Here is a 16,358-nt window from a genome sequence, read left to right as displayed (position 1 = left end):
TGGATACAATCCGGATGCTCATTGCTCTTGCAGCTCAAAAGGGGTGGTTATTATACCAACTTGACATCAAATCAGCCTTCTTGAATGGAGAATTGACCAATGAAATTTATGTGGAGCAACCTCAAGGTTTTGTAATCGAAGGTGCCGAAGATAAGGTTTATCGGTTGAAGAAAGCATTGTACGGATTGAAGCAAGCATCAAGAGCTTGGTACAGCCAAATCGATGCATATTTCATTGAGCACGGATTTGAAAGGAGCAAAAGTGAGTCTACTTTGTATGTGAAGACTCAAGGTACATCTACTCTCATTGTTGCTTTATATGTTGATGATTTGTTGTTTTGTGGTGATGATGAGAAGATGATACATGATTTTAAAATTGAGATGATGAAGAGATATGAAATGAGTGATATGGGGCTGCTACATCATTTCTTGGGTATGGAGATATACCAAGAAAATGATGGGGTGTTTATTTGTCAGAGAAAGTATTCAAATAATATTCTAAAAAAATTTGGAATGGGTGATTGCAACCCAACTTTGATTCCATTGGTGGTGAATGAGAAAATGAAGAAAGAAGATGGTGAAAAGAAGATTGATGCTTCTATCTATCGAAGTATGGTTGGAAGTTTGTTGTATCTTTGTGCGACAAGACCAGACATTATGTTTGCTTCTAGTATGTTGTCAAGATTCATGAATAGTCCAAGTCAAATCCATCTTGGTGCAGCAAAGAGAGTTCTTAGATACATCAAAGGCACCACAAATTTTGGGATCAAGTATGTCAAAGGTGCCCAAATTAATTTGCAAGGCTATTGCGATAGCGATTGGGCCGGATGTTTGGATGATATGAAGAGTACTACGGGTTACTCATTTTCTCTTGGTTCAAGTGTGTTTTCTTGGAGTTCAAAGAAGCAGGAGAGTGTGGCACAGTCAACTGCCGAAGCTGAATATGTTGCAGCTGCTATGGCGACATCACAGGTGTATTGGCTGAGAAAGATTCTTGGTGATATTGGAATGAAGCAGAAGGAGGCTACCGAACTGTTTTGCGACAACCAATCAGCAATTGCTATGAGCAAGAATCCTGTTTTTCATAACCGCACTCGACACATCAACATCAAATATCATTTCATCCGTGAAGCCATTGAAGAAGGTGAAGTTCAGCTCACATTTTGCAAGTCCGAAGATCAAGTGGCAGACATCTTCACCAAAGCACTTCCAAAGGAAAAGTTTTTCAAGTTCAGAGAACTTCTTGGTGTCATGGAGCAGCACATTAAGAGGGAGAACTGTAGTTAATGTGCAGCAAAAAAAAGTTTAATTATGCTTTTTGTTTAGAGTGTCATTAGTAGGTTGGCTGATTATGACACTAGTCATTAATTCTCTAGCATGTGTTTTCATTTCCTAGAAAAGGTGTCTCGTATTCCATCTTTAATTAGTAGAGATGGAGAGTCTTTTGTAAGTTGAACCATTTTTTTCATCTATCTAATTATCAGACTTTCTCCCTTGAAAACTCACCTCCATAAGAACTCCTAAAACAGAGACTATACAACCATCATCCAAATCAAAAACAAACAACCATCATCCAAATCAAAAACAAAGGAGAAATTCTAGTGCCAACGATCCAACAGATCTCCTTGGGGCTTAGAAGCATAGCATTCCATTTATTTCTAAAAAGATTTTAGATTACTACAATCTATTTCTTTTGAAATGATTAAGCACCAAAACCTTTTCAAGTCATTAGTTTTTACCAGAACATCCAGTATCAAGAATTGAGGATTTCTCTTTAGAAGCTCTTGACCAGCTTTTCAAGATCTTGTGTGTGTTTTGTGCGTGTAATTAACGGATAATTGCAAAAATTGGAATTTTTTACCCAATGGGGACGAGGGTTCTAGTGAATTTGCAGAATTATCTTGTGTTCAATAATCCATTGTCAGTTTCTGTGTGGTTTTTCAGTCTTTCTTAATTTCATATTGGCTCAAAGTTGAAAAGTAAAACTAAAAATATGATGTTAATAAGTTGGTGGTATTTTTAATTGGTGTCCCGAACCTGAATCTGTTTCTGTGTTTTTACTTAGCAGTCTTGTATTTTTTGTAGTGTATCTGATATCGGTGTTGGAGAATGATTGTTTTATGTTTGAAGATGTTCAAAACTCAGTTCGGTGCCTGAAGAGGTAGATGTTGAGCTAGCCACATAAATGAATGATTTGGGCCTTCCCCTCTCTTTCCGAGTCAATATTAACATTGAGTATTAGGCTCCGTTTGGGACACGAAATTGGAATTGAATTGGAATTGGAATTCTATGGAATTGAATTGGAAGGAATTGAATTATAATTCGATTCCAAATCCTATGTTTGGTAAAAATGAGAATTGATATGAAATTGAATTGACATGTTTGATGAATATACACACATTTCACATACTTCACACATTTCACACACTACACACATTTCACATATTTCACACACTACACACATTTCACACACTACACATATTTCACACACTACACACATCAATTTTTATTTTAGTTTTTTTTTAAATTTTTAAATTTTTTTTTAAAAAAATTAGTTTTTTTATTTAAAAAGTTTTTAATTTTTTTTAAAATTTTTTTAGTTTTTTTTCAAAAAAAATAATTTTCTTTTAGTTTTTTTTTTATTTTAAAAAATTTTAATTTTTTTAATTTTTAATATTTTTAAAAAAAAATTAGTTTTTCTTTAAAAAAATATTTATTGAATTTTTTTTTTTTAATAATAGTTCATTATTACTCTGGCAAGTTTTTATTGAAAAAAAAAATTTAAAAATTTTATTAAATTTTTTTAATAAACTTTAAAAATGAATATTAAAAAGAAATTTAAAAAAATAAAAAAAATTAATTAAAAGTATTAATTCAATAACATATTAAATTAATTGTAAATTAATCATAACAAAAGATTGAAAAACTGTATAATGTTTGAAATACGTGAAATGTGTGTAGTGCGTAGTGTGTAGTGTGGGAAATATATGAAATGTGTGTAGCGTGTGTAGTGTGTCAAATATGTGAAATGTGTGTAGTGTGTGTAGTGTGTGAAATGTGTGGTGTGTGTAGTGTGTAGTGTGTGTAGTGTGTGAAATGTGTGTAGTGTGTGAAGTGTGTACTGTGTGTAGTGTGTGAAATGTGTGTAGTGTGTGAAGTGTGTGTAATGTGTGTAGTGTGTGAAATGTGTGTGGTGTGTGTGGAGTGTGTAGTGTGTGAAATGTGTGCAGTGTGTGTAGTATTTGTAGTGTGTGAAATGTGTGTAGTGTGTGAAATGTGTGAAATGTGTGTAGTGTGTGAAGTGCGTGGAATGTGTGAAATGTGTGTAGTGTGTGAAGTGCGTAGAATGTGTGAAATGTGTGTAATGTGTGTAGTGTGGGAAATGTATGTAGTGTGTGAAGTGTGTTTATCTTATTTTATGACTATTTGGAATTCAAATTTCTACCTTTGATATGGAATTCAAATTATGGAATTGGAAGATTTGGAATTGCAATGCAATTCCAAATCCAAATATTTTTGTGGTGCCAAACATTGGATTTGGAATTGAAGGCTGCAATTCCAATTCCACACCTCCAATTCCATATTCCCCAACACACCCTTAGTATGTATCATTCCGGATTCTACAAAAAGGACTGAGGAGGATATTAGGTCCCCTGCTAGTGTGCTTAATACTTCCTGTGTTCCATGTACTACATTTCTTTTGTTTCCAAAGTCTGCATTTCAATTCCTTGAATATCTTGGTCAGGGTCATGGCCCTTGAGGTTGTCAGCAGTGCCAATATTGAAGTGGCGGCAGCGAAGAAATATCTTATTAAGTCGTTGTTGTTGCTGTTCCCGCCAGTTCCAACTTCAGTATGCATGGTTGATGTAATATGGCCAAGTGATGATGATTATCACTATTTATGCTCGTGAATATCTATGTGTATGCATATGCCCAGCCCACCTCTCCAAGCTCACTTCGAAGGGGAATGAAGGGGACTTAGCCTTAAAGGCCACTCATCAAGATGTTGGCAGATATTGGCAAGCCAAAGGTTTATAATACTGTCGGATTCACTTTATTAGGAGTTCAGATGAGGGATCTATGCCTTCTCAAAGTTGGGTTCACAAGGTTTCCAAAATCCTTTGGCTGTTCGGTTATATTCAAGGCCACGCATACACAGGCCTATTTCGAACTTCGGGAGGAGCTCAAGTGGTTGCTTCAGAAACTAGATAACAAGGTTTGGTCCCCAGTTTGAAGCGAACAGCGAACGGAGCTTGAGCAAAGAGGTTACTGGCCTTCAAAGTTGGACAAAATTAGAGTCAGGATTCAGAAACTGGATTTCCACAAATTTGGTCTGTTTTGTGGCTCATTTCAAAAATTTATACTATCTCCTAATCTAAGGATCCAATTAGTCATTCCAGAAACTAGGGAGGATGTAGAACATTTCTCCAGTTGGAAGTACTAAAAAATAATTAAGGGTTCAGAAGATATTCAACTATTCAAGATACAAAAAAAAAAAGATGCGATCTCTTGAACAGTGGGATTGGATTCACTGATCTCTGATGCTTGTGCAAACACCCTCGGGAACGGTGAAGCTTCAAAACTCGAACTGGATGACTGTGTTAGTTGCGTTTATGGACTTGGTGATGACATGTTTTATGAAGCCAAGTCTATCGATGGCTATTTGTGTAGGTCTGGATTGTCGAACTTCAGAAAGGAACTGCTTAAGAAACGAGGTTGCTGATTGTGATTGGACTCAAATAAACGGATAATCGAACTCTCTCCATCAGGATGCCTCTTTGGTGATAGAAAGGTTTCCCAAAATGATTTCGAGCACTGGTGAATAGGCTGCACCGGGTGCCTCTTATGTGCGGCGATTGAGCTACAATTGTTTGTTGGATATGTTGGATAAAACGTTTCATTTTTAATAGAATAAGTAAAAGTGTGATCCACCTTCCACTAATTTTTTTCACTCATTTTCTATTATATTTTTTAAAATTCGTGTCAAATCAAATGGTGCCAATTAATGGGACACGAAGGAGTGATTTCTAAGAAGTTTTAAAATATTGAAATGGGTGATCCGCCTTACCACGCCACTTTGCGTGAGTCGTCTCTACCCCACCACGTACCCATCCATTTTATACCAAATACTTTAATTTTTAGCTTTGAAAAAATCAATACTTGCAAATACAAATTAACAAAGTAAAAGACTTAAACTTCTTAACATACCCCCTCATCTCACAGTCAAATTGACAAATTATTAGAATCAATTAATATTATTTTGTAAACATGAAACCGTGAACATAATTTCTTTTTATCGTGTGTTTCCTTATGGTAAGATAAACGCTGAATTAACAAAATTCAGTTCTGGGTTCTTTTTTACTTCAAGTAAATTTAGGTTATTTTATATTTCATATTTATGAGTTTTTCAAAATTATATTTTTCTGAAGTAATCCAACGCTTGATCCGGATCATACATTATAAAAAAATGTGTTACTACAACAGATAAATGAAAGGTTATTATACAATTTACACTCATCAAACATAATGTCAATGCATAGTTGCATAGTTGCATGTTTTTGGGCAGTTGGGTTGCTATTGATGAGAGTCAACTACCAACCAAATATAATACTAATTCAATATTGCGAGGTTACTTGCAGAGTATAAACTATAACATCACAACCATTTAACATTTCAATTATTCGTCGGCTAACATTTGAATTATTCTGGCAAGCCAAGTTGGCCCAGTCCTCTACACAATTCGATACTTGCAGATACAAAATAACCAAGTTAAAGACATAGACCGGTAACATACATCCTCTCACTTTCATCCTCCTCATATCTTTGGCTATCGGAAAAGGAATACTTTGTTGTTGTTCATAATGGCAGAGGCATTTCTTCAAGTCATACTTGATAATCTAAGCTCTCTTATCAAGGAGGAGATCGGACTGATCTTGGGCGTCGACGATGAGATGAAGAAGTTATGCAGCACTTTCACCAGCATCCAGGCTGTATTGGAGGATGCCGAAGACAGGCAAATCGAGAACAAGCCAATTCGAGACTGGCTGCAGAAGCTCACAGGTCTTGCTTATGAGATTGATGACATTTTGGACGAGTGCAACACTCATGTCTCTAAACTCAGGCAATCTCATTCAAAACTCAGCGGCTACAGCCTCAAGAAAGTTCTGTATCGCCACAACATCGCAAGGAGGATGAAGCAAGTCAACGAGAAACTGGAGGCCGTTGCCGCGGAGCGCGATAGGTTTCATCTACGTGTGTTGTCTGTTTATACGCAAAGGGAAGTTGCTCTGATGGCCTCACGTGAGACTGCTTCCCTGTTGAACGAGCCTGATAAGATTCATGGCAGGAAAGAAGACAAAGACAAGATTGTGAAGATGCTGGTGAATGATGTGAAGGAGAGACGGGAGATGTCCGTGCTGCCAATCATAGGTGTTGGCGGCCTTGGGAAGACCACTCTCGCTAGACTAGTCTTCAATGATCCGCAGGTGGAAGAGCACTTTGATCTAAGGATTTGGGTGTGTGTCTCTGATAATTTTGAGATGAAGACTTTGGTGAAGGCCATGATTGAATCTGTCACGGGAAGAGGAAAAACTTCGGATCTGCAGTACTTGGATGCTGCAGAGCGTCACCTTTGGGAATTGTTGAGCAAAAAAAGATATTTGATTGTTATGGATGATGTTTGGAACGACCACCAGAATAAATGGTTTGAGCTGAGAGATGTTCTATCATGTGGGGTTCATCCGTTGTTGTTACCACGCGCCAGAAGAAAGTTGCTGATATCATGAGAACACTTCCATGTCATTGCCTCAAGGGGTTGTCGGATGAGCATTGTTGGGCACTGCTGCAGCATCGCGCCTTCGGACCAGGAGAAGAGGTGTCACCACAGTTGGAGATAATTGGGAAACAGATCGTAAACAAATGTGCTGGAGTGCCTCTGGCTGCTACGACACTTGGAGGAATCCTACGGTTTAAAAGGAGGGAAGAGGAATGGATACACGTGAGAGACAGTGAGATATGGAAGTTTTCGGCACAAGAGAGTTTGATAGTGCCAGCTTTGAGGTTGAGTTATCATCATCTTCCCTTGGAGCTCAGACAATGCTTTGCTTATTTTGCAGCCTTTCCTAAGGACTATTACATTGATAAAGAAGAACTGGTCCTTCAATGGATGGCTCATGCTACATTTCATCAAAGGGGACTCTTCAAGTGGAAGATGTTGGAAATCAAATATGTAATGAGCTACTACTCAGATCTCTTCTACAAGTAGATAAGTATGAAAATATCGGTATGCATGATCTCGTTCATGATCTGGCAGAGTCAATTATGGAGAACAAAGTTCCTGGAGTACAAAATGAAAGAAATCTAGCAAGTGCATCAACTATCCGTGAGGTAAATTTGCTACACAAAACTCTTGTGTTTCCTAAATCTTTTCAACGAGATATGAACATTACTTCCATCTTGGAGTTCACAAGTTTAAGAGTGTTAAATGCCCATGTACAAGATTTGCCTCCTTCAATCGGTAATCTTAAACATTTGCGATTCTTGAATTTGTCCGCTTCAAAAATTTGCACTCTCCCTAACTCGTTATGTACTCTTTGGAATTTGCAAATCCTCCACTTGGACTACTGTGATAGACTTGTGGCTTTACCTAAGAAGTTCACATCTTTACGCAATCTCCAACATCTAAGTTTGGATGGCTGCAACTCGTTGGGTGAGATGCCATCTAAAATGAGAAAGTTAAATGGCCTAAAAACGTTGAGTATGTTTGTTGTGGGTCTCAAGAGAGATAACCAACTTGAGGAACTGGAATGCTTGAACATCAGTGGACGTCTTCGGATTAGGCATCTGGAGAGAGTAAAAAACCATATGGATGCTAAGAAAGCAAAGATTGCAGAGAAAAACAATCTTCAAGAGTTGAGTTTGTCGTGGGAAAGAAATGATTTATACAAGTTAGAGAATGAAGTTGATGAAATGGTGTTGGAAGCACTTGAACCTCACCCCAATCTTGAAAATCTTGATATAGAAGGCTTCAGTGGTAGATATCTTCCAAGTTGGATGACAAATTCAATGCTGAGAAAAATAGTTACAATTAGTATAAGTGATTGCAAATATATTAGGCGTTTTCCAAAACTGGGAGAGTTACCTCATCTTGAGCATCTGTGTTTATCGAATGTGGGGGTGGAGTATATTATTGAAGAAGAAGAAGTTGGGAGTGGACACCCAGTAAAGATACTGTTCGTGGCTTTGAAACAATTGTTATTAATTGATCTCCCAAATCTTAAGGGACTCTCAAAGGAGCCAGGGATTAAAGATGCATTCCCAAATCTTGAAAGACTATGGATTGAGCGTTGCTCTTCATTAATATTGCCATCACTCTCATCCCTCGAAAATTTGAAGGATTTAAAATGCAGTAGCTCAATGTTGGCATTATTATCTGAGCAAGACATTCCTAGGACACTGCGCGTGGAAATTGAAGAGAGCCTGTCATATTTCCCAATAGAAATGCTGGCAAAGTTCAGCAAGCTGCGGTCATTGACAATTGAGAATGCAAAAGACATCTCTTTGACAAGAGATGGTCTGGAAGCCTTAAAAGAGCTTACAAGTTTATGTCTAGTGAGTTGTCGGACAATGGGATGTTTACCAGAAGGAATGCTGCGGCACCTTACTGCTTTGGAAAACCTCTCCATATCGAAGTGCCCAGAATTACTTGAGTTGCCTGAGGATATTAAACATCTCCACAATCTTAAGTTCCTCGAGTTACGGAATCTTCCCAAGATGTCGCACTTGCCTCAAGCCTTTCAGCACCTCACTTCTCTATACCTTGAAGATCTTCCTAAGCTGGAATCACTCCCAGATCAGCTACCATCCCTTAATACACTCATTGTTGATGACTGCCTAAAGGTTGTATCAATTCCAGCTCTACAAAATCTGAAAGTTCTATCAGTCAATGGATGCCCACAATTGGAAAGGCGATGTCAAAGAGGAAGTGGAGAGGATTGGCACAAGATTGCCCACGTTCGCAGCATTTATATTTCTCCAAAATAACTCTTATTCTTATTTGTTTCTTTATTTTTCATAGTGTTGGAAGAAATTCGGAAAGTTGGTATTGTGGCAAGGGGCTAAGCAAGTACAACGCCGAACGCTCAGAGTCGAATGCTGTCTAAGAATTTGTGCTTGGATGAATTTCTGTGTTGCTCAACTTTTTAGGAATTTGGTGACAAGATTCTTGTTTTGTATGCCTCCATTTAGATGATTTCATATATAGTGGGAATGATGTTATAAGTTTGAAAAAATCATTTGCCAGCAAGAAATATTTTGGTGATATTCTTAATGAAAATCCTGTGTTAAATATTTGATGTGAAATATCGGATCTCTTCCGTTCTTCTGTTTATATATTTTCGATCTATCTAGCAAGCAAAGCCTGCCACGACAATGACCCCGTAGACACCAGAGACCGCGAGTTGTGTTTTTCTTTGAGGAACTGAGAAAAGTATTTCCAGCTGAGGGACGAGGCAAGTTAGATGTGATCTTTAATCTCATAAGTCGATGTGGTTTTTTGTATATCACATCACTTTTGGCTTCTGACACTCAGACCTCATAAGCCATATATGTAGTCATATCAAAGCTCCAAAATAAGATTTTTCCTGTCAATTTCGTAAAACTTAAAGAACTTGGTAATTTGGTTGTGTTTTGATGTATAATCTTGAATCAGTTTGGTTTATGTGCAAGTTTTGTGTTTTCACTCAGCTTCCTTGAAGTTTATGTGGTTTATCTTATTTTAGTGTTGGAGAATGATTATCTGATGTTCAAAGATGTTCAGGATTCTGTTCGGGTCCGAAGACATAAATGTAGAGCAAGTCGAACAAATGAATGATTTGGATCTTACCGAGCCAATAAACAGGTAGGCATCTGCAGTTCATTATGTCTCCTTTCATGTTGAAACTCCCAAGCGACAACTTCTTTGTTATAATATGTTTAGGATGTGTAGTAAATATTCACTTTTGAAGTTTATGATGTATATATACTTCATGTTAAGTGTTTCTGATTATTTGAAGAAATTAAGTGATTTTTGTGAAGTTTTGCTGCCGTGGTCTTTAATAGGAACAAATAGTCAATGAAAAGGTGGTCTCGGTGAGCGAGTGGTTCGAAATGCTTAGTGGGATGAAAAAGTATTAATAGGGTGAAGTGGATCTTATCATCAAATCAATGAATCTTGATTAACATATGGACAAACCGTCTAATATACATCCAACTATTCCATTCCTAACATTTAAATTATTGAACAAAAGACAATTCAATTCCTGCAAAAACAAAGTGACAATGTGATACGATCATCCTCTACATATTATTAGGGAATATCTATAGGATGGGGAGGTGAATAATCAAATATTGGGGCCATGATCAAATGCTAACTAATATCTTTGTGTTGATATTTTTGATGTCCTTGTGTTGATATTTTTGATGCAATGTGTTGAGATAATTTGTGCAGGAGCTGAGAACTCAAAAATTTTAATATGATTCAAATATATTTTATTTTTTTGAACAGTTATAAGTCTTTAAATACTCTAAATATTTAAGAATTCAATATATATATATATATATATATGGTACACTAAAATGACACAACCTCTTAAGGTGACACCATACCACTATGCGGAATAATTACAAATACTAGTCATGTTAACTACATATACAGTAAATGTTAATTTACTGTATTGACTTCTATTAATTATCATAATCACAAGATTCAAAGAGAGAAACAGGAGGATTTTGAGAGAGAAAGAAGTGCAAATTCTCAATGCCAATGCAAAAGAACCCTTGGAATTCTCTTGACAGACAATGTCTGAGGATGAGCGGTCCTCTTTTCTTGTACGTAATAAATATTGGTTTCATTAAAATTGCACGACAATAGCCCTCGAAAATCCAATAGTGTTCGGAACCTTGTTTCTGGGCAAAAAATGAGGATTTAACAAAATACAGATAAATTAGATTTAGGAAATTTGGATAATACATTGGAAATTTAAAAATATGGCAATATTAATAATAGTACATTGGAAAATTGAAAATATTCAAATATAAGTTTTTCTATTTTTGGCCGTCCTCCAAAATTAGACCAAGCCTAAATATGAAAAGCTTTAAACAAATTCACTAACACTTCTTTCACTAACTTTTCCCCTTTCTCTCCTACTTCTTCCCATCCCTCTCTTAGATATTATCCATAGCTTAAGACAGAAAGTCTTTTAATTAAATTCTGTTAATTGACTGGATATTTAAATCATATAATATCTTTTAGTAATTAAGAGAAGATATTATAAATTAAGATTTAAATCTTCTTCTCAGTTAGGGGTCCATGGAGGTTTGGATGCAGGCCTTGCCCATCAGACTTACTACTAATTAATTTGAACCCACTATTTAATATAAGCCCAATTGGAATATTATTATTTTTCCACTATAGTAATAATATTGAATCACACATCCAAATAAGCCCAATTGGAATATTATTATTTTTCCACTATAGTAATAATATTGAATCACACATCCAAATCCGAAATTACAAGTATTTCGGGTATATTTTACTTTTTTATATACCTTTTCTCTTTGGAATGGATTACTTTGTGAAAGGGTATAGTTCCCTTTCTGAGAAAGTAAATACATGATGTATCTTTTCTATTTATCTCTCTCCCTCGGAGACACTATAAGTTAATAAATAAAGCAAAATTTCAATAAGTTATGTAACTATTTTCGAAACTAGCACCCTCTCATAATCTTTCTGTTTGATGCTGCCAGGCACTCGAGATAGTGAAACAGCAGAGCGGGGCGAAAGACAGTGCTTGAGAAGGACGCACACTGGCCCATGGTAAGGGCCACGTGGAACGAGATACGTCTGTGTAAATAGTACATAGAATACGACGTGGTTCCTGTTGTTGTAGATGAGTATAGAGAGAGTTAGAGGAGTAGGGCTTCTTTGCCTTAGGATGCATATCTCATGTTTCGATGGAATGTAGGTGGAAAAAGTTTCAAAAAGGAAGGGTAGTCGATTAGGTAAAAAGATTGGTAGAGTGCTGTTCCCAACTCCCAAAGTGTCGTGTTTCTCATGATCGTATTCGTGTTCGTGTTGACATAGAATAGATTACAGTTTATTTACATATTTACATTGTTTGTGAGTTACTTTTTCTGTTTTTGCTGCCTTCTTCAAAGATCTTGTGATCATTTTTACTCTGTTTTAATTTTGTTATTTTTAAGTCCTTTTTTAACTTGTTTTATTCTTGTAATCCGGTTGCATACTATACCATATAATCACTTATTAGATTTGGATCTAAAATAATCATTTATGTAATTTACCATATGGATATAGATTAATTGATAAGCTAATATAGCAATTCGTTCAGTCTTGCTTGATTATTGATATTGGCTCAAAATAGAAAAACAAAAACTAAAAATATGATCTTGGTAAATTGGTTGTATATCGATTTGCTATCTTGAATAGGTTTAGGTTTAGTTTAGCTATTTGGGGTGGGACTTAAGAGAATGATTTTAAGTCCATAATTAGTACTCTATTTTTACGGGCCAGAGGGAGTAATACATAGGTCAGATTTTAATTGTTTTAGGTCGTGTTTTCTAAAAAGAACCAAAAATGACTTCCATGAAATATAAAACTGACATCCATATATTATTTGTGTTATGCATTAAGATTGAGTTATGTATATGTCACAATTTTATATAGTCAAAACCCAAATATATGTAGTTGCAATTATCTGGGCTACCAAGTGGTGAGAGAATAATTCCACTTTAAATTATTGTAGAAAGCAATGCAATGTGGTCCAAATGGAACCATTATATATGAAAAAGCGTTAAGAGGGTCGTTTGGATCATAGCATCAAATGAATGGATATGAATCTGTAAAATTCATATAATTTTATAAATCATATGGACAATCGTCATTTGGATCATAGCATCAAATGAATGGATATGGATTTGTAAAATTCATATAATTTTATAAAACATATTGTCATATGGACAATCGTCGAGGTGGCCCAACTCCTTCACTTTGACAAAGTATACTTTTCAAGCTTAAACAATTCTATTCTTGCTAACATAAACACACATTCCTCTCTTTCTCATTTGGCTATCAGAAGAAGAAAAGTTATCCATTGTTGTTTCAGGCTGAGGCATTTCTTCAACTCCTTCTTGACAATCTGAGCTCCCTTATCAAGGAGGAGATCGGACTGATCTTGGGCGTCGATGATGAGATGAAGAAGCTCTGCAGCACTCTCACCACCATCCAAGCTGTGTTGGAGGATGCCGAAGACAAGCAAATCCAGAGCAAGCCAATTCGAGACTGGCTGCAGAAGCTCACCGCTCTTGCTTATGAGATTGATGACATTTTGGATGAGTGCAACACTCATGTCTCCAAACTCAACCACTCTCCTTCCAAACTCAGCCGCTACAGCCTCATGAAATTATTGTATCACCACAATATAGCAAGGAGGATGAAGCAAGTCAACGAGAAAGTGGAGGCAGTTGTTGCGGAGCGTGCTAAGTTTCATCTGTGTGAGATGCCTGTTGATAGACCAAGAGAAGCTGCTCTTGTTTCACGCGAGACAGCTTCCGTGTTGAACCAATCTGATAAGATTCATGGCAGGGAAGAAGATAAAGACAAGATTGTGAAGATGTTAGTGAATAATGTGAAGGAGGAGAAGAAGATGTCCGTGTTGCCGATCTTAGGCGTTGGCGGCCTTGGGAAGACCACTCTCGCTCGACTAGTCTTCAATGATCCACAGGTGGAAGAGCACTTTGATCTAAAGATTTGGGTTTGTGTCTCAGATAATTTTGAGATGAAGACTTTGGTGAAAGCTTCGGATCTGCAACACTTGGATGCTGCAGAGCGTCAACTTTGTGAATTGTTGAGCAAAAAAAGATATTTGATTGGGATGGATGATGTTTGGAATGACCACCAGGATAAATGGTTTGAGCTGAGAGATGTTCTATTATGTGGCTCAACTGGTTCATCCGTTGTCGTTACCTGGCGTCAGAAAAAAGTTGTTGATATGATGAGAACACTTCCATGTCATTGCCTCGAGGGGTTGTCGGATGAGCATTGTTGGGCACTGATGCGGCAGTGCGCCTTCGAAGCAGATGAAGAGGTGTCTTTGCAGCTGGACATAATTGGGAAACAGATCATGAAGAAATGTGCTGGAGTGCCCCTCGCTGCTACAACGCTTGGAGGAATCCTACGGTTTAATAGGAGAGAAGAGGAATGGATACACGTGAGAGATAGTGAGATATGGAAGTTGTCGGCAGAAGAGAGTTTGATAGTGCCAGCTTTAAGGTTGAGTTATCATCATCTTCCCTTGGAACTCAGGCAATGCTTTGCTTACTTTGCAGCCTTTCCTAAGGACCATTACATTGAAAAGGGACGACTGATCCTTCTATGGATTGCTCATGGCTACATTTCATCAAAGGGGGCTCTACAAGTAGAAGATGTTGGAAATCAAATATGTAATGAGCTACTACTTAGATCTCTTCTGCAAGTAGATGAGTATGAAAATATCGGTATGCATGATCTCGTTCATGATCTGGCAGAGTCAATAATGGAGAATAAAGTTCCCGGAGTACAAAGTAAAAGAAATCTAGCAAGTGCATCAACTATCCGCGAGGTAAATTTGCTACACAAAACTCTTGTGTTTCCCAAATCTTTTCAGTAAGATATGAACATTACTTCCATCTTGGAGTTCACAAGTTTAAGAGTGTTAAATGCCCCTCGTAGCATAGTACAAGATTTGCCTCCTTCCATTGGCAATCTTAGACATTTGCGATTCTTAAATTTGGCCTATTCAGAAATTCGCACACTCCCAAACTCGTTATGTACTCTTTGGAATTTGCAAATCCTCTACTTGGACTACTGTGATAGACTTGTGGCTTTACCTAAGAAGTTCACATCTCTACGTAATCTCCAACATCTAGGTCTTCATGGCTGCAACTCGTTGTGTGAGATGCCATCTAAAATGAGAGAGTTAAATGGTCTAAAAACGTTGAGTATGTTTGTTGTGGGTCTCAAGAGAGATAACAAACTTGAGGAACTGGAATGCTTGAACATCAGTGGAAGGCTTCAGATTAGGCATCTGGAGAGAGTAAAAGACAATATAGATGCTAAGAAATCAAAGATTGCAGAGAAAAACAATCTTCGAGACTTGTGCTTGTCATGGGAAAGAAATGATTTATATAAAGGAGGAAGTTGATGAAATGGTGTTGGAAGCACTTGAACCTCACCCCAATCTTGAATCTCTTTATATACAAAGCTTCAGTGGTAGATATCTTCCACGTTGGATGGAAAATTCAACGCAGAGAAAAATAGTTCATATAGATATAACTGATTGCGAAAATATTAGGCGTTTTCCAAAATTGGGAGAGTTACCCCATCTTAGGACGCTAGATTTAAAGAATGTGGGGGTGGAGTATATTATTGAAGAAGAAGTTGGGAGTGTGATGCGGACGTTCTCCGCATAGACTGGTAATCGATCGTCTCGTGAAGGGATAATGATCGACCCTTTGACAAACTCGCCAGGGAGATCACGACTCTGCTGGTTCACGGACGTATTCCGTCAACGGCAAAGGAAAATTAAGAGAATTCTTGATGCACACGATAGTTTTAGGGTAAAATATTCCATTCATGAAAAGCATTGGCAAATGAAATACCCCTTTTTATACTAAGAACCCTAGGGCGGTTCGACCTAACTTAGGCATTCGGGAAAGAACCGCAAAGAAAACCCGAACGGGGCTTATAACTAAGGCCCGACTCAACAATAATTAAAATAGAGTTCAAAATAACAAAAGTTCAAAATTAATAAAATAAAAGAAACTCTCGCTCCTTCAACTCTGGAACTTGCTCGGCGGTTTCAGCTTATCTCTTGGCCTCAGTGTTCTTGTCGTCGCCGCTTCACCCTTCTCTTGATCGGTCCTTGCTGGTGGCGTCTCCCCTGCTACCTCAGGCTCTGTTTCATGCTCCTGAAGTGTCTTCTCCTGCTGCACGGGCGGTGTCATAGGGGAAATCGTATCAACCCCCCCTCCGTTAAGAATCGACTTGCCCTCAAGGCGAATATCGGGAAATCGACGACTCATTTCTTCCACGGGCTCCCAAGTCGGCGTGGCCTCATCATCTTCCCACCGAACCAGAACTTGCCTTTCTGACTTTCCATCACGCCAACTGACTCTTTCCTCCAATATCGCCACCGGTAGTATCACCGGTCGATTACCCACAAACTCCGGCGGAAGTTTAACTCCGTCTACATCCCCATCTCCGGCCACAAATTCCCGCAAGAGACTCACATGAAAGACGTTGTGAATTCTGCTCCCCTCCGGCAG

General features: G+C 37.6%; 2 protein-coding genes and 1 pseudogene across 2 annotated transcripts; all 3 read left to right on the top strand.

The window, feature by feature from the left end:
* The first annotated feature begins 5,860 nt into the window (after positions 1–5,860).
* LOC148932890 (disease resistance protein RGA2 pseudogene) lies at positions 5,861–6,784 on the top strand (annotated as a pseudogene).
* Positions 6,785–6,935: 151 nt separating this feature from the next.
* On the top strand, positions 6,936–9,242 carry LOC148932889 (putative disease resistance protein RGA4). Its single transcript, XM_089063492.1, has one exon. It carries the CDS (start codon positions 7,161–7,163, stop codon positions 9,039–9,041), a length of 1,881 nt encoding a protein of 626 aa, XP_088919618.1. The 5' UTR covers positions 6,936–7,160; the 3' UTR covers positions 9,042–9,242.
* A 3,776-nt stretch (positions 9,243–13,018) lies between these two features.
* LOC148932888 (putative disease resistance protein RGA3) lies at positions 13,019–14,698 on the top strand. The gene is made up of 2 exons (XM_089063911.1): positions 13,019–14,495; positions 14,580–14,698. Coding segments are annotated over exons 1-2 (1,251 nt in total). The 5' UTR covers positions 13,019–13,246; the 3' UTR covers positions 14,582–14,698.
* Positions 14,699–16,358: the final 1,660 nt, after the last annotated feature.

The sequence above is a fragment of the Salvia hispanica genome, chromosome 2, assembly GCF_029641045.1.
Source record: "Salvia hispanica isolate PSC_SH4W2 chromosome 2, Shi_PSC_v1, whole genome shotgun sequence".
Lineage (NCBI taxonomy): Eukaryota > Viridiplantae > Streptophyta > Magnoliopsida > Lamiales > Lamiaceae > Salvia > Salvia hispanica.
This window is presented reverse-complemented; position numbering and strand designations above follow the sequence as displayed.

Excerpts from the sequence above, each read along its gene's own strand:
- LOC148932889 (XM_089063492.1), top strand. The coding sequence starts at position 7,161 with ATGGATGGCTCATGCTACATTTCATCAAAGGGGACTCTTCAAGTGGAA.
- LOC148932888 (XM_089063911.1), top strand. The coding sequence starts at position 13,247 with ATGAAGAAGCTCTGCAGCACTCTCACCACCATCCAAGCTGTGTTGGAG.